This window comes from Equus quagga, chromosome 18 (genome assembly GCF_021613505.1).
Source record: "Equus quagga isolate Etosha38 chromosome 18, UCLA_HA_Equagga_1.0, whole genome shotgun sequence".
Taxonomy (NCBI): Eukaryota; Metazoa; Chordata; class Mammalia; order Perissodactyla; family Equidae; genus Equus; species Equus quagga.
The window spans coordinates 2,783,260-2,811,107 of NC_060284.1; the positions used below are offsets into that span (position 1 = coordinate 2,783,260).

At 35.9% G+C, this 27,848-nt stretch overlaps 1 protein-coding gene across 3 annotated transcripts in view; it reads right to left on the minus strand.

The window, feature by feature from the left end:
- Nucleotides 1-27,848, minus strand: part of ITGB3BP (integrin subunit beta 3 binding protein) — a 70,086-nt gene that overhangs the window by 37,205 nt on the left and 5,033 nt on the right. For all 3 annotated transcript variants that reach the window (XM_046645687.1, XM_046645689.1, XM_046645688.1), the window contains exon 2: nucleotides 7,553-7,595. In XM_046645687.1, coding sequence (XP_046501643.1) covers nucleotides 7,553-7,595 — 43 coding nt within the window. The remainder of the gene's footprint in view (nucleotides 1-7,552; nucleotides 7,596-27,848) is intronic.

A 27,848-nucleotide genomic window follows, 5' to 3' on the forward strand; every position in this document is an offset into this window, starting at 1 on the left:
TAGCCCCAAAATACAAGGGCAAACATTGGCAGAATTAAAGGGAGAAACAGAAAATTCAACTATAATAGCTGGAAATATCAGTGCCCCACTTTCAACGGGCAGACCAACCAGACAGAAAACCAGCAAGGAAACAACAGACTTGAATAACACTCTATACCAACTAGACCTAACAGACATCCACAGAACCCTCCACCCAACAGGAGCAGGATACACATTCTTCTCAAGTGCACAAGTGACATTTGCCAGGATAGGAGATACATTAGATCATAAAACAAATCCCAGTAAATTAAAAAGACAGAAAACATAAAGAATGTTCTCTGATCACAATGGAAGAAAGTTAACAATAACAGAAGGACATTTGGAAAATACAAAAATATGTGGAAATTAAACAACACATTCCTAAATAACCAATCAAAAGGGAAATTGCAAAATACATTGAAGAGAACCAAAAATGAAACACAACATATATCAAAACTTAAGGGATGCAGAGAAATCAGTACTCAGAGGGAAATTTAAATACTTAGATTAAAAAAAGAAGAAAGCTCTCAAATCAATAACCTAACCTTCCACTATAAGAAACTAGAAAAAGAGCAAACTAAATCCAAAGGAAAGAAATAATATTAACATTAAAGAGAAAACAAATAAAATAAAGAATAAGAAAATAGAGAAGATTAACAATCTAAAAGTTGGTTCTTTGAAAAGAAAATGGACAAAACTTTAGCTAGACTGACTAAGAAAGAAAGAAAGGTTCAAATTACTAAAATCAGTAATGAACTGGGAGACATCACAACTGACCTTGGAGAGTGAAACAGGATTGTAAGGGGATACTATGAACAGTTGTATGCCAACAAACTGGATAACCTAGATGAAATGGACAAATTCCCAGAAATAGACAACCTACGAGGATTGAATCATGAAGAAATGGAAAACTGGAATACATCAATAGAAAGTAAAGAGATTGGATAAATATTCAAAAAACTTCTAACAAAGAAAAGCCCAGGACCAGAGAACTTTGCTGGTAAATTCTAATAACATTTAAAGAAGAACTGACACCAATCCTTCTCAAATTCTCTCAAAAAATAGGGAACACTTCCTAATTCATTCTGAGAGCCCAGCATTACTCTGACACCAGAACCAGACAAATACATCACAAGAAAAGAAAACCACAGACCAATACCCCTTATGAATACAGATGTAAAAATCCTCAACATACTGGCAAACCGAAATCAGAGGCAAATAAAAAAAAGTATATATTATGACCAAGCAGGACTTATCCCATGAAAGCAAGGTTGGTTCAATAAAAAACCAATCGATGTAATACACCATATTAATAAAAAACACACATGATCATCTCAATAGATGCAGAAAAGCATTTGACAAAAGTCCAGCATCCTTTCATGATAAAAACACTCAACAAATTAGGAATAGAAGGGCACTTTCTCAATCTGATAAAGGGCATCTAGGACAAACCCACAGCCAAAACCACATTTAATGGTAAAAGACTGGATGCTTTCCCCTAAGATCAAGAAGGAGGCAATGGTGTCTATTTCTGCCACTGCTATTCAACACTGTTCTGGAGGTTCTAGCTAGGGTAATAAGAAAGGAAAAGAAATAAAAGGCATCTCTATTTGCAGATGACATAATCTGATGTACAGAATATCCTAAATAATCTATAAAAAAATATTAGACCTAATAAACAAGATGAGCAAAGCTGCACAATAATTAATATTCAAAAATCAGTTGTATTTCTATATACTAGCAATGGCCAATCTAAGGTGAAATTATAAAAACACTCACATTAGCATCAAAAAGAATATAATACACAGGAATAAATTTAACCAAAACAGTATAAGACTTGTATACTGAAACCTACAAAACACTGTTGAAAAAAATGAAAAAATTAAAATAAATACAAATACATCCTGTGTTCATGGCTTGGAAGAATTATTAATTTTAAGATAGCAAATTCCCCAAACTGTTCTGCCGTGTAATCCCTATCAAAATTCCAAATGTCTCTTTTTCAGAAATGGACGAAATGATCCTAAAATTCATATGGAATTGAAGGGATATAGAATAGAAGAAGCAATCTCAAAAAAGAACAACGAAGTTGGAGGACTCACACTTCCTGATTTCAAACTGACAGTAATAGGACAGACCTACACATAAATGGAATCGATTTGAGATTCCAGAAATAAAATCCATGAATTTATAGTCAATTGATTTTGAACAAGGGTACCAAGGGCATTCAATGGGGAAAAGAATAGCTTTTCAATAAATAGTGCTAGGAAGACGGAATATCCACATGCCCCTACCCTCACACAACGTGTACAAAAATAAACTCAATTAGGTCTTTGACCTAAATGTAAGAGCTCAAACTATAAAACTCCCAGAAAGAAACAGTAAAAATTTGCATTACCATGGATGAGGCAACAGTTTCTCAGATAGGACACCTAAAGCACAAGCAATCAAAGTAAAAATAAATTGGACTTCATCAAAATTCAAAACTTTTGTGTGTCAAAGGACACTATCAAGAAAGTGAAAAGACAACCCAAAGAACTGATGCAAATTATATATCTCATAAGGTGAGAGTATTCAGAATACAAAAAGAATTCTTATAACTCAACAGTAAAAGACAAACAACCCAATTAAAAAATGGACAAAGGATTTGAATAAATATTTCTTCAAAGAAAATATACAGATGGCCAATAAACACATGAAAAGATGCTCAACATCGTCAGGGAAAGGCAAATTAAAACCATAATGAGATACCACTTCACACCCAGTAGGATGGCTAGAATCAAAAAGTCAGATAACAACAAGTGTTGATGAGAAAATGGAAAAATTGGAGCCCTCATAAACTGTTAGTGGAAATGTAAACTGGTGCAGCCACTGTAGAAAAGAGTTTGGCAGTTTCTCAAAAAGTTAAAGATAGAATTACCATATGACCCAGCAATTCCACTCCTAGGTACATAATCAAGAAAACTGAAAACATGTTCATACAAAACTTTGTACAAGAATGTTCATGGCAGCATTATTTGTAATAGTCAAAAAGTAGAAACAACCCAAATGTCTGTCAACTGAGGAATGGATAAACAAAAGGTGATATATCCATATAAAGGAATATGATTCAGCTATAAAAGGAACGGAGTAGTCAAATGCGACAACATGGACGAACCTTGAAAATGCTGTGCTAAACAAAAACAGTCAGTCACAAAAAGCCACATATTACATGATTTCATTTACATGAAATGCCCAGAATAGGCAAATCCATAGAGACAGCAAGTAAATTAGTAGTTGCCAGGGGCGGAGGAAACTGGAACTAACTGTTAATAGGTATTGGGTTTCTTTTTGAGGTGACGGAAATGTTCTGAAATCTGACAGTGGTGATGGTTGCACAACATGGTGAGTATAAACCACTGGTATACGTTTTAAATTGAATTTTATGTTACGTGAATTGCATCTCAATAAGAAATGCTGAAATTAAAAAAAGAGAACAATAGAATTGTCACAAAGTATATGAGCTAACTAGAGAATGTGAACAAAGATCATCCATTTGATGATCAGGGAATTACTGTTCATTTTGAGAGATACGATATTATTACAGTTTTTTAAGTCTTTATATTTTAGAAATAATTACTGAAGTATTTATGGATAATATGGATGATGTTTGAGATTTGTTTCAAAGTACTCTATTATAGGGGGTAATGAAGTATGTGTGGGAGAATGAAACAAGATTAGCTTTGTGTTGATAATTATTGAAGCTGGGTAATGAGAAGTGCATTGTCTCTATGTTCGAAATTCTTCATAATCAAAGATTTAAAAAAATCACTATTTTGTAACTGTAGTGAAATAAGGAATCTAGGAAATAATCATCAACGAATAAAAAACAACTAGGAGAAAGACTGTCAGAGAATTTTATTATGGGAGGATCAGGCTGGTAACACGTGAACCCTATAATCAAGACCATTTTGTGCCTCCTAAGGTGATACATTAGGAACTACAAAGACTATCTATGAGGCATTCCCACCAAAAATTTGAACCAGAATCTAACCAAGCCTCTAGCTTTAACCACCAGTTTTATAGGAAACATGAAAAACAGGGAAATCATTTAAAGGACATCATACACACACAAAAAAACCACCCCACAAACCCAGAATGTGGAATATGATTGTAAAACAAATGTCTCAGTTTTTTCAAAAAATAAAGTACAGGAAAGAGAGAGTGAGATTTTAAAAGATTTAAAAAGACTTAAGATATACAAGAACATTATAATGTGTAAACCTTGTTTGGATCCTGATTTAAATAAGCCAACTACCAAAGGATATTTTGAAACAACCATGGAAATGACTATGGACTAGGTGGAAGATATTATTAAGGAATTACTGTTAATTTTGTAAGGTATGATAATGGTACTGTGGCCATTATAAAGAAGTCATTATCTGTTAGAAATGCATACTAAAGAATATTCTGGGGGGCCAGCCAGTGGCACAGCAGTTGAGTGCGCACGTTCCGCTTCTCGGCGGCCCAGGGTTCGCCGGTTCAGATCCCGGGTGTGGACGTGGCACCACCTGACCACCTGGCAAGCCATGTTGTGGTAGGCATCCCACATATAAAGTAGAGGAAGATGGGCATGGATGTTAGCTCAGGGCCAGTCTTCCTCAGCAAAAAGAGGAGGACTGGCAGCAGATGTTAGCTCAGGGCTAATCTTGCTCAAAAAAATCCCAAACATTACTAACCACACCCACACAAAAAAAAGAATATTCTGATGAAATGCCATCTGGGACTTGTAAAATATTCCAGGAAAAAACACAGATTGATACACACACACACACATATACATGTACTTAAATTCATGTGTGTGTGGGTATATATATACACATAAGAAGCAAAATTAGAGTATTAATAATTGTTGAAGCTGGGTGATGGCTACATGGGAGTTCATCATATTATTCTCTCTACTTTTGTGCTATGTTTGAACATTTCAGTAATAAAAAGGTAAGAAAGGAAGAAGGGACAGAGAAGGACGGAGGGAGAAATGAAAGGAGTAGATTTGAGCCAGATCAGTAAGCAAGCTCGCAGAAGGTGAGCGATAAAACTGCCTAGTGCCCTAAGTGCAAAGTTCTTTCTAATTTCAGGAGTCGGCAGAAGCTTGTCTCAGAGAGATAAGACAAGGTTAGGCCGTGAGGATAATCAGACTTAGAAGTGTCCTACCAATAGTAAGGGAGGAATCCAGACTGGGTTTCTAAGTCCAAATCAGCAATCTCCCCTAGAGCCTGCCCTGCATTCCTTCCAGCAGCCTGAGTCAGCCTGAGTAGAAGCATGCTCCCCTCTTCCCATCATAGCATCTCCTTCTTCCATTCCTTCTCTGTGGTGGCCTGAAAGAGACTGGGTCACGCTGGCTAGGTATATGACCAGGTAGCCAGCTGTCTCTATAAATTCATCTGGACTGCTCTTGGCCGCAATTTTTAATAAATAATTCATCTGTTTCTGAAATTCCAGCTAGAAACAGTACTTGGAGGGCACTAAGCCAAGCAGCCCAAACACTGTAGGTGACCATAAGGTGAAACCTTAATCATTCCTCACTAACCTCCAACAATTTGGGAAGGTTCAGCAAATCTTGTACTTGCAATGTGCATTCTATATATTAAAGGAAGGTCACAGGGGATGACCCATACCTCTGGTTCTCCCATAGGAAAATCCTAAGGAAAATGACTCTTGCACACTTGCTCTAAAATCACGGAGCATTAATCTCCATGAAGGTCTGTAGCTGTACTGGGAACACGGAGGTCTGGGAGAGGAAACAGCAGTAAATTAGGATGAACATGTGTCACTTTAACCAACTGGCGTAAGAGCCATCTCCTTTTCTTCGACATCAGAGTCTCCCTCCAACATCATACTGGTAAGGTAAAATGACCGCCAAGTTACCTCTACTTCTTCTCCAGCTCCACAGCAATTAGGTACTCTTAGAATTACAGGGATACGTCTTGAGTGTCTGATTTTCCTTGCATGGGCTAAGGCAGCCTCAGGGGGATCACTGGCATGTGGGTAGAATCCTGGGAGCCAGGCTGCTTCAGGGCGAAGTTGTTACTGGAGGGGGTAGAAGCATGCATGTGGCTCAGGAAAGCAGCCCAGACAGCACCAGAGCAAAAGCTGTCAGATCTGAGATGTGACTACAGAGCTGCAGACACGTGACAAGGCCAAGAGTACAAAAGCTGAAAATATCAGAAATAGCTCACAAAATTGAAGAAAAATGTTGAAGAAAGGCCAAGCTAGGATGCTAGAACCTGTATTTAGCAAGTGGTGGCCATGTGATACCAAGCTAAGTCACTGGTTTTAAGGTACAGAATTGGGCCAAACATACAGTGTACTTTCCTAATACAGGTATTAGCTGTGGCACTGACTACCCTGACACATCCTGATCTGAAAAAAAAAACGGACAGAAAGCCTGCCATGACGACAACCGTACTTCATGAAGAGGATGAATTCCTAAATGGCCATTCTTTTCCATTCAAATGATGTTACCATCTCCCAAAGAATAGTTTTGGGGCAGGACAGAACAGTATTTCATTTCAAGCTGGACTACTCTCTACCAAAATACCATTCTGACCAAAGAAACAGATGCAGAATTACAGTCACAGCTGCATTCTGTACAGAACAAGTTGGATAATGGTACTCTAAATTGCTAATTACACTGCTAATGATTGTTTTAGTGGCATTGCAGTATTTTGCCACCTTTGTTTAAATTTTTTTAAAAAAGAATCTAGGAAGTTTGTAAAATGGTAAATTGTTAAATATCAGTAAGTCTTCCAAAGAGAAATTCCAAATAAAAGGCATTTCTTGAAATGGCATTGTCATATGGGATTTTGTAGGACCCCATTTATCGACCAGCTATTTGTTTTACTTTCTCACCAATTTACTTGTGTTTAAGATTACCGAGGCCATAAATATCTCAGTATTAGTGTTTGTATCTAGATCCATAGTTGGTATGAAAAGATAATAAACTAACATATGTCATGATATGCTGGCATTGAGAATGTGCCATGACTAGGTTTACAAAAAGTAACAGCAACAGTACAATTTTATTTTTATTGTGACAACCGTGATGAAATTTATAACAGTGTTAGTATTTTATTGTTTAATCATGCCAGCGTACCTGAGGGAGGTAATTACATTTTTGATATAAAAATGCTGTTAATGTTTTTATTTCAATTTAGCAGATTATAGAAAGCAGATTAAAGCACTGTCATTGTTCCATGTTGTTTACTGTGCATTTAAGTGGCAGAATATTTTTTTCTACAAATAGTGAATTTCTATTAAATTCATTCATTAAGGTTTCCAAATAATTTGCATCTTAGATGAAACCCTGAAGCTGGCCAGGAACTTCCACACATAACATTTACAAAAAATATTTTATATGTAGAAAATGATATACCAATCATAATTATGTCATGATGTTTTTCAATAATTTTTATATTTAGTAAGGTAAATCAGCTATTAAAGAATTCAAAACAAATCTCGTTATCCAGTTACAAACTTATAAGTAAATACTTACATTGGCTTCTAATAGACCATCCAATTTCAGTGATCTTTTAACACTGCAAACAAAATATTTAAAAAAATCTTAGATTTGATGTGCTTTAAGGAGTCAAATATTTAAGAGTAATATATATAAACATTCTAAGTTACTTTCACCAACTAAAATAGAATAACATAAGAAAGCAATTTCACGATGATGAAACTGTTTTTTTTAAACAGCATATTTCAAGATGGAATCCTAATTAAATATTTAAATGGATCTTTTTACATATGTGGTTTATATATATGCACTATCATACAATTCAAACATTAAAGTCATATTATAAAACAATCTTACTAAAAATTTATATATTTGTGTGTTTTAAAATACCAATACTAAAAAATTATACATAAGAGCAAAATAATTTACATACCTTCAATGGAGATGTTGAAAGTATATTTTTTGCAGAAATAATGCACTAAGTATTAACATAAAGTACGAGCAAGGTGAGAAAAGTTTTGCACATTATTTCAGCTTTAAGCATGATTCAGTGCGCCCAGACTATGACCTAACTGAGGAACAGATGCTCTATGTCTTTATAAGCCCCAATCCATAAGAAAGTATTTTTTGTCTCCGTCACTAAACTGATTCAAGAACATGCCAGGCTCTCTCTGTGCAAAATCTGTTCTGCTAAACTGGATGCCCAGCTGTTGGTGACAATCCTTAGAAAGGAAAGCTGAATATTTATAATACTTTATTTCGTACAGCTGTCTTCTAAAGAGCAGTCAGCAACATTTTATTGAATGCAGACTAAATGCTCAAAGGAGAAAAAGGTCAATATAAATTAAAACTAGTTTTCCCAGTGACAAATGCAACATTAAAAGTACTTTCTTGATCCCTGAGAAATAGAAATTAAGTTATTTAAGATACTAGAGAATTTGAGAATAAAGAAAAAAAGGATTGTATTATAAAGGTTGTATTACAGAAAACAAAATTGTTATATAGATCCTAGAAAAAGACTATTCATAACTAACTACTGATTTCTAAACAAGTGACAGGAGCAAGAAAAAATAGAAGAGATGGACAATTTACAAAAATTACTGAGCAGTAAATAGTAAATACAAAAATTTAATCCATCTAAAAAGAGTTCACTTAATTGTGCTCCTATACCTATATTAGCCTATCACATAACATCATTCCTTAAGATTAATTAAACTGGTTTAAGGAATGACTCATATCTTTTAGAAGTCCACACGAAATCAATTTAATGTGACTTCTCAATGAAACAAGAAGACAATAGAGGTAGGAACAAATAAAAACAGCAGATAATCCAAAAAAGTCTTTATGTTTAGCTTTGGAATATATATTACCCTATTCAGGTGTGTGAGATGTTTTCTTATTTTATAAAACTTCAAAAGGAGAAATCAAAAACTAAAAGTAGACAGTACAGCATTTTTCACCCTTTGTTTTTAAATGCTGTTAAGACACAATACTACCTTTTAGAAGGAAACAAACCCCACCCTGACATTAACTGTTCAAAATGTTATTGCTTTATTATTGATGGCTAACTCTTAGAAAAAATAACTAAATGTTTGGATTTAAAAGACTTTCAGGTTGGGTCCTTGGTTGATCTAAGAAACCCTGAGAAATATGTAAAAGTAAACAAGAAAGTGATCACTTTATCTGTTACCTATCTCCCACTTTAACAGGGGAGTTGAGAATCTAAAAACATGATTTATTGTGGGTAATGTGGTTTTCACACAGTTCAGGCCTCTAACAACCAAAAGCTAGTAATATTTACAAGCATCATAAAAAGACTGAATAGACAAGAATAGGAGAAATCTAAGACATCACTTAGTTTATCCAAAAGAGAAGAGCTGGTATGAGCCCACAGCTTGAGGGAGAGACTCAGATCTCAGGTCCCGGGCATAACAAATCTTTGCTAAATTGAGGAGGAGGAGCTAAAGAAGAGGCAGAGAAGAGCAAATCTGCCAGGGGAATTTATGTTCATCTATTCTTACCATTCTGTTAGAACAGGGCCCCCTGTCAAGGGATCTTATTAAATTAAGCACCTACTACATGCTTTTATCCCCATTTTTACCCACTCTTTTACCAACAAACAACCGTAATACAAGCATGAGATGATGTTAAGTTGATTAGGGTGGTGTTTATAGGAATAGAGAAGAAGAAATGAATGAAACATATATCATAAAGGAAGACGAGGCAAAGCTTGATTAGATATATGGAATAAATATTTTCCTACAGCATTTACTCACTTGCTACCAGTATTAGTTAGTGACTAAAAGTGATAGATCTCTGGTAGTTCTGTAAAGTTACAAGCAGCTCTCATGGTTACTACCTTGGTTTAAAAAAATGGGCACCCTAAACTAGGCAAAGGACTCAAACAGACATTTCTCCAAAGATATACAAATGGCCAATAAACACATGAAACAATGCTCAACATTACTAATATTAGGGAAATGCAAATCAGAATCATGAGATACCACTTCACAACTGATAGGATGGCTACTATCAAAAAACCAGAAAATAAGTGTTGGACAGGATGTGGAGGAACTGAAACTCTTGTGTACTGCTGGGTGGGATTATAAAACGGTACCAAGGCTGTGGAAAAGTTTTTGGTTCCTCAAAACATTAAACATAGAATTAGCATATGATCCAGCAATTCCGCTTCTGGATATATACCCAAAAGAACCAAAAGCAGGGACATGAACCGATATCTGTACACCCATGTTCATAGCAGCATTATTCACAACAACCAAAAGGTGAAAGCAATGCAAGTGTCCACCGACAGATGCATGAGTAAACAAAATGTGGCCCATACACACAATGGAATATTCTTCAGCCTTAAAAAGGAAAACAATTGAGAAACATGCTACAACATGGATGAACCTTGAAGACATTATGCTAAGTGAAATAAAGCAAACACAGAAGGACAAATACAATGACTCCTCTTAAATGAGGTACTCAAAGCAATCAAATTCATAAAGACAGAAAACGGAATGGTGATCGCCAGGAGCTGGGTGAATAGGGAGTTACTGTTTAATGCTTACAAAGTTTCACTTTTGCAAGATGAAAAGTTATGGAGACGGATGATGGTGATAGCTACACAACAGTACTTAATGAACGTACTTAATGCCACAGAACTGTACATTTAAAAATGGTTAAAATGGTGAATTTTATATTATGCATATTTACAACTTAAAAATAAATAAAGTTTTCAAATGGACACCTACTTCTTGCATCCTAATTACCTTCCTCTTATGAGTAACCTTATAACCTCGGCAGGTTACTTCTCACTTCCAGCTTAACCCAAGTTTACACCTGTGCCCACAATTTAAATACCTTATTCCATCTTTAGGTGTGTTAGGTTTGAGTTTGCTGGGATCAAAATTCTGGTTGCTACCAGGATTACTGCTGTTGAGAATTTAAGAAAGATAAACACATCTGACATGCAATTTTATATCAACAGGAATGCAAAGTACCTTATGTTTACAGAGTTAGCAATATTACTAAGACTATCCTCCTCTATTTTATTTACCTTACCACATGACAGAATCCTGAATAGGATTCTCGGATTCATCAGAGCAGAATAAGTGGATAAGTTTCATTACATAAAGTTACTAACATCAGTGACAATGTTAAATTATTCTAGAAAAAAATGAACTATCATTTGATTCTTAAGAACCAAGAATGCCACCTCAAAAGCTCATGAAGTTACATGATTTGAGGTTCTCTTACAGGACTTTTAAAATATTGGATTAAATAAAATTTGAATAGCAGAGCTGAGGGTACGAGAGTGTGTGGAGGGAGGCAGATAAACTTAGTAAAGCAGTTCAGACTCAGGGAGCCTTGATGCTAGCTACGCCAAATTCTTCCCCTAAGCTTGCGCAAATCACATAATCTCACTAAGCTTTATAAAGTTGATGGTAATATTGGCCTGTAAACTAGTAGGAATTTCTGAACGGAAGATAAAAATATCACCTAGTATGTCAATGCTTCCATTTACTCCCTACTATAATGAAGATGATAATACTGCTAGCTACAATTTCACAAAGGATTATTGAGTATGCTTATGAGATGCTTAGAAATCCTTTGATGAAGGGCAACAGCCAAATTCACATCCTATGGTTTATTTTCCATTCTACGTATGTGAATGAGCAAAAGAAGGGAGAACAATCTCCAACATACTTTCTGCATTCTTCCTTTCACTCAAGCCTATGCTCTTTCGTGTTCAACATTCATAGTGGTCACACAATAATGGGAACATCACTGCACTACATGTAGAAATACGAAAGCACCTAAATAAATGATTAGTCCGCTGTTATTCCTCATGACGAAACTGGCCAAAACCGTAACCAGTTATTGGGCAATATATTTATGATGTCAAAAGCTTCTTTTCTCAAAAGATTGATAGGAAATAGCTCAAGAATTCTTACAGAAGTAAAGGGATATATTTGGGAATACTGACCCCAGAAGACAAATGGATGGAGGTGACATGCTCTTTGGGTTGCATAGAATGAGAAATGCCAGAAGATCATTTTACGCCTAAATGGGTACTCTCAAAAATGAACATTAATAAAATACTCATTACTATTACCTTCTGCAAGGAACTTAGAAATACACATGTGTGTGTATCATCACACACACACATACATATAAAGGACATAAGTGAGTTCTTTAAAAGAGTCTATTGAAAGGGGCCAAATAAGTTTATCAGAATTAAGTACGGTGGGTGGGTGACATTTTACATACTTTTTTGTATGTATTATATTTTACAGCATAAAGATTAACATAATAAACTAACATTGGTGTCCACCCTCCCCTTGAGATTGCAGCACAATCATCACTAAGGAGTGTCCCTGACACTGTGCAGTGTGCACTGAGGATCTTTCCCCTCCAACCCCACAGCACTGTGTGTGTACGTGCCTCTCACTGAACGAGCACAGTGAAACAAGCTCTCCATGTGTCTCCTTCCTCCCCAGACTAAGAGACTTAGACTAGCACTCTCTGTTAACTAGCTGGTTATGAGTTCTAAAAATGTTTGTTGAACACTCCGAATAAAATTAAAACTCCAACAAAGTACAGTATCTGTTCATATTTGAATCCCCAAAGCGTGACACAGTAACTGGCCCAAAGGTGTTATCTAAATTAGTGATTTATTTAATTAATTGTATTTATTTTTAACCTAAAACCTCAGTCTCAAATTCAAGAATACATTTAATTCCTTTAATTTTTTTATGATCCTCCAATTCTATTTAAGGTAGGTTAAATGGAGGTTCCCAAAGGATGTCATATTAACACAGTCTTATATCTCTATGGTAGTCTCTTAAGTGGATGTGTGTCTTATCAGTTCTGGAAAAAATCTAAGCCATAATCTCCTCAAATATGGACTCTCCTTCGTTCTACCTTTCTGAGACTTCATCTAGAAGTAATTTCAGACTTTATTATTCCATTTTCCATATCTCTAATCTCCTATTTCTATCACTGGCCTCTATGCTGCATTTTGGGCAACTTCTTCAGATCTGTGTTCCAGTTGTCTAATTCTCTCTTCAGTAGTGTCTAACTTACTGTTTAATCCATCCATTAGTAGTTTTTTTTTAAAACAATTTGATGAGTTTTGGGGATAACTTTTAATTTTTATATAACTTAAATAAATAGAACTTAAATAGAACTTAAAAAAAAAGTTCTAGGAATAAGAGTTCTTGTTATCCTTTACCCAGACTTACCACTTGTTTACATTTTGTACCATTTGCTTTATCATTCTCTCTAAAAAACATACATTTATTTTTATGCACATAATCTTTCTTATGAGCCATTGGGAATAAGTTAGACACATTGTATACCTTTACTCATATACAACTATCAAAATCATAAAATCCTCTTTTGAGCTACACTTGATGTATACCATATTATTTTCAGGTGTACAACATAACAATTCGAGATATATATATATATATGTGTGTGTGTGTGTGTATATATATACACACATATATATAGTGAAATGATCCTGACAATAAGTCTAGTTAAGAGCCAACACTACAGTCAAAACTTTTTTCTTGTGATACACTTTCAAATATACAATACAGTATTATTAACTATGGTCACCATGCTGTACATTATCTACCCAGAACTTACTTATTTTATAGCTGGAAGTTTGTATCTTTTGACCACCTTCACCCATTTGGCTCAACTACCTACCTCTGGCAACTACCAATTTGGTCTCTGTATCTATAAATTTGGTGTTGGTTGGTTGGTTTGTTTTTACCTTCAACATGTAAGTGACATCATATGGTATTTGTTTTTCTCTGCTTGACTTATTTCACTTAGTATAATGCACTCAAGGTTCATCCATGTTGTCACAAATGACAGGATGTCCTTTTTTATGGCTCAATAGTATTCCACTGTAGATACATACCACATCTTCTTTATCCATTCATCCAATGGTGGACACTTAGGTTGCTTCCATGTCTTGGCTACTGTAAACAGTGCTGCAATGAACGTTGGGGTGCAGGATATATTTGAGTTAGTGTTTTCGTTTCCTTCAGATAAACACCAAGAAGTGAGATTGCTGGATCGTATGGTAGTTCTATTTTCAATTTTTTGAGGAACCTCAAAACTGTTTTCCATAGTGGTTGCACCAATTTACATTCCCACCAACAGTGCACAAGGGTTCCCTTTTCTCCACCTCACCAGCACTTGTTATCTTGTCTTTTTGATAACAGCCATTCTGATAAGTGTGAGCTGATAGCTCATTATGGTTTTGATTTGTATTTCTCTGATGATTAGTGATGTTGAGCATTTTTTTTAAATTGCAGTAACACTGGAATACAACATTATATAGCTTTCAGATGTACATCGTAATATATTTTGAATTCTGTGTAGATTACATCTCGTTCAACACCCCAAAACTAACTATATTCCATTATACTCCACCACACAAGTGAACCTAATTGCCCCTTTTGCCCTCCCCCCACCCTCTATGGTAACCACCAATCCAATCTCTGTTGCTGTGTGTTCGTTTGTCATTGTTTTTATCCTCTACTTATGAGTGAGATCATATGGTATTTGACTTTCTCCCTCTGACTTATTTCACTTAGCATAATACCCTCAAGGTCCATCCATGTTGTCACAAATGGCCAGATTTCATCATTTCTTATGGCTGAGTAGTATTCCATTGTGTATATATACCACATCTTCTTTATCCATTCATCCCTTGATAGGCGCCTAGGTTCCTTCCAAGTCTTGGCTATTGTGAATAATGCTGCAATGAACATAGGGGTGCATTTATCTTTGTGAATTTGTGTTTTCAAGTTCTTCAGATAAACACCCAGCAGTGGAATAGCTGGATCATATGGTACACCTATTCCTAATTTTCTGAGGATACTCCATACTGCTTTCCATAGTGGCTACACCAGTTTGCACTCCCACCAGCAGTGTACGCGGATTCCCTTCTCTCCACACTCTCTCCAACACCTGTTGTTTCCTGTCTTATTAATTATAGCCATTCTGACCAGAGTGAGGTGATATCTCACTGTAGTTTTGATTTTGAGCACTTTTCATGTACCTGTTTGCCATATCTTCTTTGGAAAAATGTTTATTTGGATCCTTTGCTCATTTTTAAATCAGATTATTTTTTTTGCTATTGAGCAATATGAGTTCTTTGTATATTTTAAATATTAATCCCTTACAGATGTATGAATTGCAAAAGAAAATTTTCTCCCATTCTGTAGGTTGCCTTTTCATTTTGTTGATAATTTCCTCTGCTGTGCAGAAGCTGATGTAGTCCCATTTGTACATTTTTGCTTTTGTTGCCATTGCGTTTATAGTAAAATACAAAAAATCAACACCAAGACTGATGTCAAGGAGCTTATCACTTATGTTTTATTCTACAGTTTTTTAGTTTCAGGTCTTATATTCAAGTCTTTAATCCATTTCAGTTGATTTTTGTGTATGGTGTAAAATAGGGATCCAGCTTCAGTCTTTTTCTTGTGGCTGTCCAGTTTTCCAAACAGCTTTCAATAAAGAGATTGTCCTTTCCCAGTTGCATATTCTTGGCTCCTTTGCTGTAGACTAACTGACCACATATGTGTAGGTTTATTTCTGGGCTCTCTTTTCTGTTCCATTGATCTATGCGTCTGTTTTCATGCCAATGCCGGACTGCTTTGATTACTACAGCTTTGTAATACAGTTTGAAATCAGAGAGTATGATGCCTCCAACTTTGTTCTTCTTTCTCAAGATTGCTTTGGCTATTCAGGGTTTTCTGTAGTTCCATACAAATTTTAGGATTATTTGGTTTTATTTCTATGAAAAATGTCATTAGAATTTTGATAGAGATTACATTAAATCTGCAGGTTGCTTTGGTTGGTATGAACATTTTAACAACATTAATTCTTCCGATCCACAAGCATGGAATATCTTTCCATTCACTTGTGTCTTCTTCAGTTGTTTTCATCAACATCTTATAGTTTTCAGTGTACATGTCTTTCACCCCTTTAGTTACATTTACTCCTAGGTATTTTATTCTTTTTGATGCAGTCGTAAATGGGATTGTTTTCTTAACTTCTCTTTCTGGTAGTTCATTATTAGTGGATATCCATCAAAATCAGAACACCTACCACTGACACAATATTATTACCAACATTCCACATTCAGATTTTATTACTTGTTCCAATAATGTCCTTTATAGCCAATTTTCCTCCCAGTTTAGGATCTAATCCTGAGTCACTTTTTGCATTTAACTGTCTCTTCTCTTTAGACTCCCCTAATCTAGAACAGCTGAACTCTTTTCTTGACTCGGACATTTTTCAAGAGTATAGGCCAGCTGTTTTTGTAGAGCATCTGCCAATTTGGGTTTATGTGATGTTTCCCCATAAAAGGTTAAGCATCTTAGGGCATAATATCACAAAAGTGATGTTGTATCCTTTTGGAAGCATGATAATTTGAATTTGTCACAATATCAGAGATATGTATTTTGATCATTCATTAAGATGTTATCTGCCAGTTTTCCCCAATATAATAAATAAGAAATTGTATATGTAAAAATCTTGTTTCATATCAAACTTTCTCCCAATATTAAGAGCTATTCATGTTGTTTTTTTCTTTTTTTGCTGAGGAAGATTCACCTGAGCTAACAACCATTGTTAATCTTCCTCTTTTTGTATGTGAGCCACTGTCGCAGCATGGCCACCAACAGACAAGTGGTATAGTTCTGTGCCTGGAACTGAACCCAAGCTGCCAAAACAGAATTTGCCAAACTTAACCACTAGGTAACCAGGGCTGGCCCTGATTTTCTAATTTTATCATTCTTTTATATTTATTAGGTAGCTTTCTACTCCAGGGAAGAGCTTTCCTTTCTCCTCTCTTTAATAGTGATTTATTGCACTGCTTTTCTTTTTTTCTTTTTTTTTCCCCAAGGAAGATTAACCCTGAGCTAATATCTGCCAATCTTCCTCTTTTTCCTGAGGAAGACTGGCCCTGAGCTAACATCCGTGCCCATCTTCCTCTACCTTATATGTGGGACGCCTATCACAGCATGACTTGCCACGTGGTCCCATGTCCGCACCCAGGATCCAAACCAGCGAACCCCAGGCCACCAAAGCAGAACGTGCACACTTAACCGCTCTGTGCCACCAGGCCGGCCCCCTCTCCTCTCTTTATATATTCACTTATTTATATCACCATGGAATCATGGAATTTTCTTTTATCTAATGAATTACAATCAATTCCTGTCAATTATTTTGATGTTCAATTGTCCCAGATTCGGCAATGGGACCATTTCCCTTTTACACTGCCTCCAATCTACCCTACCCGTAATTCTTTGAGCACTTCCTTACTTTCCAGCACAAAAAAATGTTCTCTTCCCTAGCCCTAGAATTAGCTTTTGCTTCAACAGACTTTGTTCTTTTTAGTGGGCAATGGTATTTAGAAATCACGATCTGGGCCCTAGATTTCTTCACTGCGACTGATGTCATTGCTTATAGGCAAAAGACAGAGCTAGAACAGAAAATACACACACACACAAACACACAACTGGTAGCTTTATATGTATATTAAAAAATCCACAATTTCATAGATACCTCCAATTCCAAACCAATATATTTTAAATTCTTCTATCCAACAGTGAAAACCCAGCTCCCATTATCTGCAATACACTTATTATTTGCTCAAGCCTAGAATGCACAGAAACTAGTTTTGGAAACAGGAACCCAAACCTCTGTGCTAAAGCAAATCTATGTACTAAGATTCAATATTTACCTAGTATTCTTAAAATATAAAATATATATACAGCCATTCTACTATGTGTTAGTGTTTCAATATTTCCCTGATGTCTAACAAAATGCTTATTTACCATTCATACAACTTCTTTTCATTAAGTATTGGTTCAAGTCTTTGTACTATTATTGTAATGAGGCTTTTTTCCTTTTACTGTTGAGTCATAAGAGTTCTTTACATATTCTAAATAAGCATCCTTTGTCTCAGGGTTTAATCTCCAAAATATATAAAGAAGTCACACAACTCAACAAAAAAAAACCAAACACCACGATCAAAAAATGGGCAGAGGATACGAACAGACGTTTCTCAAAGAAGCTATACAGATGGCCAATAGGCACATGAAAAGATGTTCAACATCACTAATCAGCAGGGAAATGCAAATCAAAAATACATTAAGCTATCACCTTATATCCGTTAGAATGGCTATAATCACCAAGACAAAAAACAATAAATGTTGGAGAGGATGTGGAGAAAAGGGAACCCTCATACACTGCTAGTGGGAAAGTAAACTGGTGCAGCCACTATGGAAAACAGTACGGAGATTTCTCAAAAAAATTAAAACCAGAAATACCATATGATTCCACTATTCTACTAAGGGGAATTTATCCAAAGAATGTGAAATCAACAATTCAGAGATTTATGCATCCCTGTGTTCACTGTAGCATTATTCACAACAGCCAAGATGTGGAAGTAACTGAAGTGCACAAGAAGTGATGAATGGATAAAGAAGATGTGGTATACGCATGTATACACACACACACACACAATGGAATACTACTCAGCCATAAAAAAAGAGAAAGTTGTCCCATTTGCAACAACATGGATGGACCTTGAGGGTATGATGTTAAGCGAAATAAGCTAGACACAGAAAGACAAAAACCATACGATTTCACTCATATGTGGAAGGTACACAAATACGTGGACAAAAAGAGCAGATTAGTTGTTACCAGAGGGGAAGGGAGTTGGTGGGTATAAGGGGTAAAAGGGTATGGACATGGTGACTGACAAGTAATAATGTACAACTGAAATTTCACAATGTTATAAACTATTATGACTTCAATAAAACAAAAAAGAATCCTTTGTCTGTTAACGTCTTATATTTTCTCCCAATACATTGCTTGATAATTCATTTTCTTAATGGTGTCTTTTGATGAGGAAAAGTTTAAAATTTAGATTGTCTAATTTACCTTTTTTTTTTCTTTTATGGTTATTATTTTTTGTATCTTGTCTGAAATTTTATCTACCCCATGTTGTAACAACATTCTCATATATTTCCTTTCAGAAACTTTACCTCTTACATTTATATGCTATACCTCAAATTAATTTTTGTGTATAGGATAACATAGAAGACGAAGTTGTTTGGTTTGTTTTTCTATATGGTATTCTAGGACCACTTGGAAAGACTTCTCTTTCCTCCACTGAATTGTTTTGGCACTTTTGCAGGTATACTCATGGACTTTCTATTTGTCTCCATTTCATCTAATTGTCCTTATGCCCAAGCTATATTGACTTCATTACCACTTTACAGTAAGTCTAGTTAGTGTAACTACTTCAACTTCATTCTTCTTTTCTAAGATTGTTTTAGCTATTAAGTCCTTTGCCTTTTCATAAAAATTCTGGAATCAGTTTTTCTACTTCTATAAAATGCGTGGTGGGATTGACAAGAACTGCATTGAATCTAAAGATCAATTGGAGAGACCTAATATTTTAACAATATCAAATCTTCCAATCCATAAACATTCCCCTATTTATTTAGATCTTTATTTTCTCTAAGCAACATTTTGTAATTTCACTGTAGAAATCTTGCATGTCTTCTGTTCAACTTATAAATATTTTTTATGTAATTATAAATGGAAAAATTTAAGGCTCAATTTCCAGGTGTTTATTGCTAAAATGTAGAAATAGAACTAATTTTTGTAAACTGACCTTGTGCTCTGCATCTTTGCTAAATAGTTCTAATGACTATTCGTTTTGCAGATTCCTTAGGATTTTCCATGTTCATGGTCATATCATTGGTGGATCATCAATTTTACTTTTTCCTTTTCAACATGTGTTTCCTTTCTTCTTAGTACTTTGTTGAAGAGAAGTGGTGAGAAGGCACATTCTTGCCTTGTTCCTAATCTCAGAAAGTGTTCAGGACTAAGTATGACATTTGTAGGTTTTTCAGAGGAATGAGTTCCCTTTTATTCCCAGTTTGCTGAGTTATTATTTTATCATGAATGGGTGTGTTCTTTGTACAACTATTAATATGATCTCTTTTATTCTTTTTAAAAAAACCCATTGATTTTCAAATCTTGAAACAACTTCCATTCTTGGGACAAACCCCACTTGGATACGCTGTTGTACATATTATGTCCACATATGTTATAAACTCCACAACAGTGTTATAATTTTTGCTATAAATTCATGTCCCTTCAAGAAATTACAAGCAAAAAAAATATAATCTTTTATATTTTACCACATATCAACTGTTCCCAGTAATCTTCACACAAACAAAAATTCGCATCTGGTGTCATTTTCCTTCAGTTCAAAGAACTTCTTTCAGTATTTCTTCTACGCGGGTCTGCTGGTGACAACCTTTCTCAGTTTTTATCTGATATCATCTTTATCTCACCTTCATTTTGAAGGATAGAGTCTTTAGATATAGAATTCTGGGTTGAAGGTTCTTTCCTTGTAGCACTTTTAAAATGTCATTCCACTGTATTCTGACCTCCATGTTTCTGAAGAGAAGTCAACTTTTATTTGAATGGTTTCTCGTACATGTAAAGTACCACATTTCTCTGGCTGCTTTCAATATTTTCTCTTCACTTTTAGTTTTCATCAGTTTGACTACTGTATTATATGTACTTATGTGCATACAAATACATATGTTTGATCTTGACTGGAGTTTGTTGATCTTCTTAGATCTGTAATTTTATGTTTTTCAGCAAAACTGAGAAACTTAGAGGCCATTATTTCTTAAAATATATTTTTTTGCTCCATTCCCATTCTCCTTTGTTCCTAGGTCTCTAATTACACATATTAGACCATTTTATATTGTACTGGAAGTCACTGAGGCTCTGTCTTGGCTTTTATTAGATAATTTCTACCGTTCTATCTTCAAGTTCCTTTCTTCTACTATATAGCCCATACAGTAAATATTTTCATTCCAGACATTATACTTCTCAAATACAGAATTTCCATTGCTTCTTTTTCTCTTCTCAGATTCCCCACGTATTCTTTCATTATGACCATTTTTTCCCCTTTAAGTCCTTGAACATATTTATAGTAGGTACTTTAAAGTCTTTGTTGGCTATTTCTAAAATCTAGGTCATCTTGGGGTCATTTCAATTGATTATTTTTTCACTCAACAATGAGTCATATTTCCTTCTTTGCGTGTCTGGTACTTTACTGCCTTTTGGACACTGCAGATAATGTGACATAGAGATTCTAGATTCTGTTATCTTACTCTTAACAGTGTTGTTCTGTTCTAGAAGGCATTTAACTTGACTAAGGTCAAACTCTAAAATCTGTCTCCCCTATGATGGCAGCAGCTGAAATCTCTGCTCAGTTCTTTCAGCATTCCAGCTGTTGATTCTGACAGGTTTTTTTTTTTTAAAGATTTTATTTTTTTCCTTTCTCCCCAAAGCTCCCCGGTACATAGTTGTATATTCTTCATTGTGGGTCCTTCTAGTTGTGGCATGTGGGATGCTGCCTCAGCATGGTTTGATGAGCAGTGCCATGTCCGTGCCCAGGATTCGAACCAACGAAACACTGGGCCACCTGCAGTGGAGCACGCAAACTTAACCACTCGGTCACGGGGCCAGCCCCCTCTGACAGGTTTTAGGTAGTCTCCTCAATCAATGTGCAGTTCAGAGATTCACCAAGGATTTGGGCATTTTATACCCAGATTTTGGGGCTACCCTCTTTTGAGGATTTTCTCTTTATTTTCAAGCAATTATGGTAATCCCAGACTCTCATCCTGACTCTTTAAACCAGTAAAACTGGAGCTTTCTGTTAAGTTCTAAGCTCCACACCATATGGACCACCCTCTGGTAAAACACTATAAATGCAGACCTTGCTCATGGCAGTTGCATTCCTTCAAGGGTCTACTCCCCTCCAATTTCTGCCTGCTGTGGCTGCTCTCCACCGCCTTCCTCAGACTGTTGTTTTTCATGTTTTGTCCAAAGTTTAAAATTGTTATCTACGGAAGCTTCAGTCCAATAAAAGCCACTCTGACATGGAACTCCATCTACTGAGTTTTTATTTCAACAATTATATTTCTTTGTTTATAACATCCTAATCCATCCCAGTTTAAAATCTGCCTAGTCATTTTGGGTAGTCTCTTATCACTTGCTACTTGTTGTGATTCAACATTTTATTTTGTTAAGCATTCTGTACAACTATTTCATATCGCATCTCTGACAATTCCATTTTGTAAAGTCTTTGGGATCTAAATCTGTTGGTTATTATGCGTTCTAACTTTCACTCATGGTAGTTTGTTTCCTTTTGTGCTCAGTTATCTATGATTTCGGATATTTGGTGCTCTTAACCTGTTACAAAACTAGGGGCCCAAACTGAGGATGCTGTGCTCCAGAGATGCACATTTGATTTCATCACTAGCCAAGGGAGCCATACCAACTGGGGATCACTTTAGCTTTCTTCTCAGCTTAACTGCAAAGTCTCTTGTTTAACTCCTTTACCTTGCCTCTCACCCAAGGCTTAGTCTATCAAGCACAACACGGATGTCAGTATTTATATTCAGGGCAATCACCTTTCATCTGTGCTTACTGCTTATAGTTCTGCCTCCAGGTCACTGTTTTTCTTTCACCTCTTGAGATTTAATTTCCTACAAGTCCACTAATGCAAAGAAAAGTAGGATTTGAGCCAGATCTAGTTGTTTTTGAATGACAGGGACTTTCAGAGATTCTGTTCTGCCATATCATGGGAGTCTCTCACGCCATATAACGATGCTGTATTCTACCTTCCTCACTTCCGTCTTTACTTTTTCAGTGACTTTTACAAGCAGGATAGAATTGTATTTAAAACTCATACTTTTTACACTTATATAAAGTACTAACAACTTAAATCTTCTTCAAAAATGTATGATAGTTTTTTTTTTTTTTTTTGAGGAAGCTTAGCTCTGAGCTAACATCTGCCACCAATCCTCCTCTTTTTGCTGAGGAAGACTGGCCCTGAGCTAACATCCATGCCCATCTTCCTCTACTTTATATGTGGGATGCCTGCCACAGCATGGCTTGACAAGTGGTGTATAGGTCCGCACCGGGGATCCGAACCAGCGAACCCTGGGCTGCTGAAGCAGAACATGTGAACGGAACCACTGCACCACTGGGCTGGCCCCCATGATACTTTTAAAGTAAAAGAATTTACAGAACTTTGAATATCTGCTATGATTCAAAGGATGTTTATTAAACGGCTAACTTTTACTTGGGCTCACGCATCATTTCAACTCTGTTTCTTTATAATCAACCCACAATAAAAATCTTTGTACTTAGCATTACCACCAGCACGACTACAGACCCAGACAGGTGCAGTCAAATAGCTTTTCAGATCCAGAATATGCTTATATTCATTGTTGTCTAGGAAGGAAAAGAAAATTTTCAAAGTTCTCTCAGAAAACTCAGATTTTTATGAATACATCATCAGTATGGATCCCACAGAAATACTGGTACAAATAGTTTTCTCCAACACTAACGCTATTCCAACTTTATCACCTTAAGTCAGTCTATAGCTTGGAAAAGAATAAAACTGACTCTCACAGGAACAGATGGAACGTCCTTGGCTGAATCAGCATGCTGACCCACACTACTTAGAAAGACTAAGTAGGTGGTACTAAGAAACTTTACAAAGGAAAAGATGTAAAGGGAAAAAAGCACAAAAATGGGCCTTTATTATTTATAGGAAGAACTATTATAAAAGTTCGTTTGAGTTTAGTATTATGCAAATATAAGTGTGGTGTCAAATTTGTCTACAGAGGATGAAATCTTTTCAAAGTGGCACCTTTGTCATTCAATTAATGAATATTTATTAACTATTTTATCCATGAGGACACTGAGTAACAATCTAAGGGTCACATAGCTGGTAAAGTAGCAGCACCAAGATTCAAACCCTGGTTTGTCTTACTCCAAAGTTTTCTATCTAAGAAAAATAACCATAAAAAAAATTAACCTACACAGAGAAATGATAGTGCCACTAACCTTATAATGTATACAGAGAAGCAAGTTCAAAAGGGAAGATGATTAGCCTAATGAAACCAGAAGCAGCATTTATCTAATTCTTCTGTTTTCCCAGTTGCAAGACGGCATCTGCCTTATAGGACCAAAGAGAAGACAGAGAAAACTATAATTATTGAGAACTTAGTTCACGATAGTTAATCTCCAAATCCTCTCAAAACATTTTAAGTAGTATTTCATACATACTAAAGACTATATGATGGAGTGACATCATCACAGCAGAGTGAGCTCTCCCTGTAAACTCTCCCCTCCAAGATACAACAAAAAGGACATTCATATTCTAAAAAGAGGACATCCACACAACACAAAAGATGTCTAAGAGACCCACACAGCCATACGTCAGAAGGTGGAGGTGCTGGAGTCCCCCTGAGGAAGTGGAAGGAAGTAAGAGAAATCTTTTCTTCCTCCTAAAAGGCAGAGACCCAGGGAATGAGTGCAGCTCTGAGTGGAAAGGGGGGAGGGGGTGGTGCTCCACAGGAACACCATCACTCTCCATGGTCCCTCACAGCGCTGGGGAAAGCACCATGCAGAGGTGACTAGCTATCGTGGGGGTGTCTCCATCAAGCCAACACCCCAGGAGAGCCGATAGTGATGGCAGAGTGAGAAGCGCCTGGGATCACGCAGAAAGAAAGCACCCCTCCCCTCTGTCTGACACTCCAGTAGAGAAAGTACAGAAAAGAACAGGCTAGGAGCTGATTTGCGGATCACAGCAGGCTCAGAATATGCAGCTCTTGATCCCCACTCAGTGGCAGCAAGTGGAAGTGGTGATCAAATACTACCACTATGCAGAAGCACAAAGCCACACCACCTAGCAGTATGAAAACATATATGAAACCTCCAGACCAGAAGGAAAATGACAAGTATCCAGAAATCCATGCTGAAGGCACAGAAATCTATAATCTAAATGACAGACAACTGAAAATATCTATCATAAAATAATTCAATGGGTTACAAGAAAATGTAGATAGACAGTTCAATGAATTCAGGAGCTTCTTCACAAAAGAGATCGAAACTATAAAGAACCAATCAGAAATACTGGAGACGAAAAAAACACAATGGATGAGATAAAGAATATGGATTCCCTGAACAACAGAGCTGATATTATGGAGGAACAAATCTGCAATATTGAGGACAGAAATATAGAAATGCTTCAGATGGAGGAGGAGAGAGAACTAAGACTAAAAAGAAATTCTCCGAGAAATATCTGACTCAATTAGGAAATGCAACATAAGGATTATAGGTATTCTAGAGGAAGAAGAGAAGGAGAATGGAACAGAAATCTTGTTCAAAGAAATAGCAGTGGAGAACTTCCCAAACCTGGGGAAGGAGCTGGAAATGCAACTGAAAGAAGCCAACAGATCTCCTAAGTATATCAATGTAAAAAGACCTACTGCAAGGCATATAGTAGTGAAGCTGGCAAAAGTCAATGACAATGAAAAATATTAAGGGCAGCAAGGCAGAAGAAAATAACTTACAAAGGAACCAGTATCAGGCTTTCAACGGATTTCTCAACAGAAACCTTACAGGCTAGGAGAGAATGGAATGATATATTCAAAACTCTGAAAGACAAAAACTTGCAGCCAAGAACACTCTATCTAGTGAAAATATCCTTCAGACATGATGGAGAAATAAAAACTTTCCCAGATAAAACAAAAGCTAAGGGAGTTTACGACCATAAGACCTACGCTCCAACCCCCCAAGAAATCCTCAAGGCACTTATACCTGAAAAAAAAAGGGGGGGTTACAAATAACCCCCTGTAAGGAGTTAAACAGGAGTAAGAAGATAAATAGAAAAAATCAGAAATTTGTAGCTATCCCATCAGAACAGGTTAGCAAATACTAAAGTATAACATTAAAAATAAAGGTAAAGAAAACACCAAAAATAAATATGATCTTGTCATTTTAAGCACAAACTCACAGCACAATACAGAATAAGATGTGACAAAAACAACTCAGGAAGGGAAGACAAAAGGGATGGAATTGGCTTAGTCTAAGGAAATAAGAGGTTACCAGAAAAAGGATTATTTCATCTACGAGACTTTTTCATACAAACCTCATTGTAACCACTAAACAAATAAACAGAGACACAAATAATAAATAAAGAGAAAAATAAGAAAACCAGCATAGGAAAATACCTAACTGAATTGGTATTCTGAAATACACGGGACAAGAAACAAAGAAAATGCAGAAGATTACAAAAATGAGCAATAAATGGCAGCATTAAGCCCTTATATATCAACAATCACTCTAGATGTAAATGGATTGAATTCTCCAGTCAAAAGACACAGAGTGGCTGGATGGATTAAAAAACAAGACCCAACAGTATGCTGCCTCTGAGAAACACATCTCAGCTCCAGTGACAAACATGGGCTCAGAGTGAAGGCATGGAAGACAATACTCCAAGCTAATGGCAAGCAAGAGAAAGCAGGTGTTGCCATATTTATATCAGATAAAGTAGACTTCAAGACATATCAGGTAAAGAGAGACAGAGAGGGAAGTATATAATGATAAAAAGGGACACTCCACCAGGAAGACATAATGCTTAGAAACATCTATGCGCCCAACACAGAAGCAACAAAGCACATAAAGCAACTATTAACAAACCTGAAGGAAATATTAACAACACAATAATATTAAGAGACCTCAACACCCCACTCACATCAACAAATAGATCATCCAGACAGAAAGTCAACAAAGAAACAGCAGAATTAAATGAAAAACTAGATGAGATGGACTTGACAGGTACATATAGAACACTCCATCCAAAAACAGCCAAGTACACATTCTTCTCAAGTGTGAATGGAACACTCTCAAGGATCGAACATGTGTTGGAAAACAAAGCAAGCTTCAATAAATTTAAGATTAAAATCATATCAAGCATCTTTTCCAATCATAATCCAATGAAACTAGAAATCAACTACAAGATAAAAGCTGGGAAAGCGACAAAGATGTGGAGACTAAACAACACGCTACTGAACAACCAAGTGGTCACTGAGGAAATTAAAGGAGAAATCAAAAAATATCTGGAGACAAATGAGAAGGAAAACATACCACACCAACTCATACGGAATGCAGCAAAAGCAGTCCTAAGAAGGAAATTCATCACAATACCAGCTCATCTTAACAAACAAGAAAAATCTCAAATAACCAATCTCAAACTACACCTAACAGAATTAGAAAAAGAAGAACAAACAAAGCCCAAAGTCAGCAGAAGGAGGGAAATAATAAAAATCAGAGCACAAATAAATGAAATTGAAACAAAAAAGGACAGTAGAAAGGATCAATGAAACAAGGAGCTGGTACTTTGAGAAGAGAAACAAAATTGACAAACTCTTTGCCAGACTCACAGAGAAAAAAAGAGAGAAAGCTAAAATAAATAAAATCAGAAATGAAAGAGGGGAAATTACAATGGATACCACAGAAATACAAAAGATCATAAGAGAATACTATGAAAAACTATATGCCAACAAATTGGACAATCAAGAAGAAACAGATAAATTCTTAGACTCTTACAACCTCCCAAAGCTGAAACAAGAAGAAATAGATAATCTGAATAGACACATCATGAGTAAAGAGATTGAAAGAGTAATCAAAAACCTTTCCAAAAATAAAAGTCCAAGACCAGATGGCTTCCCTAAAGAATTCTACCAAACATTCAGAGACGATTTAATACCTATCCTTCTCAAACTATTCCAAAAAATTAGGGATGACAGAATACTTCCAAACACATTCTAAGAGGTGAACATCACCCTGATACTAACACCAGAGAGGGACAACACAAAAAGGAAAACTACAGGCCAATATC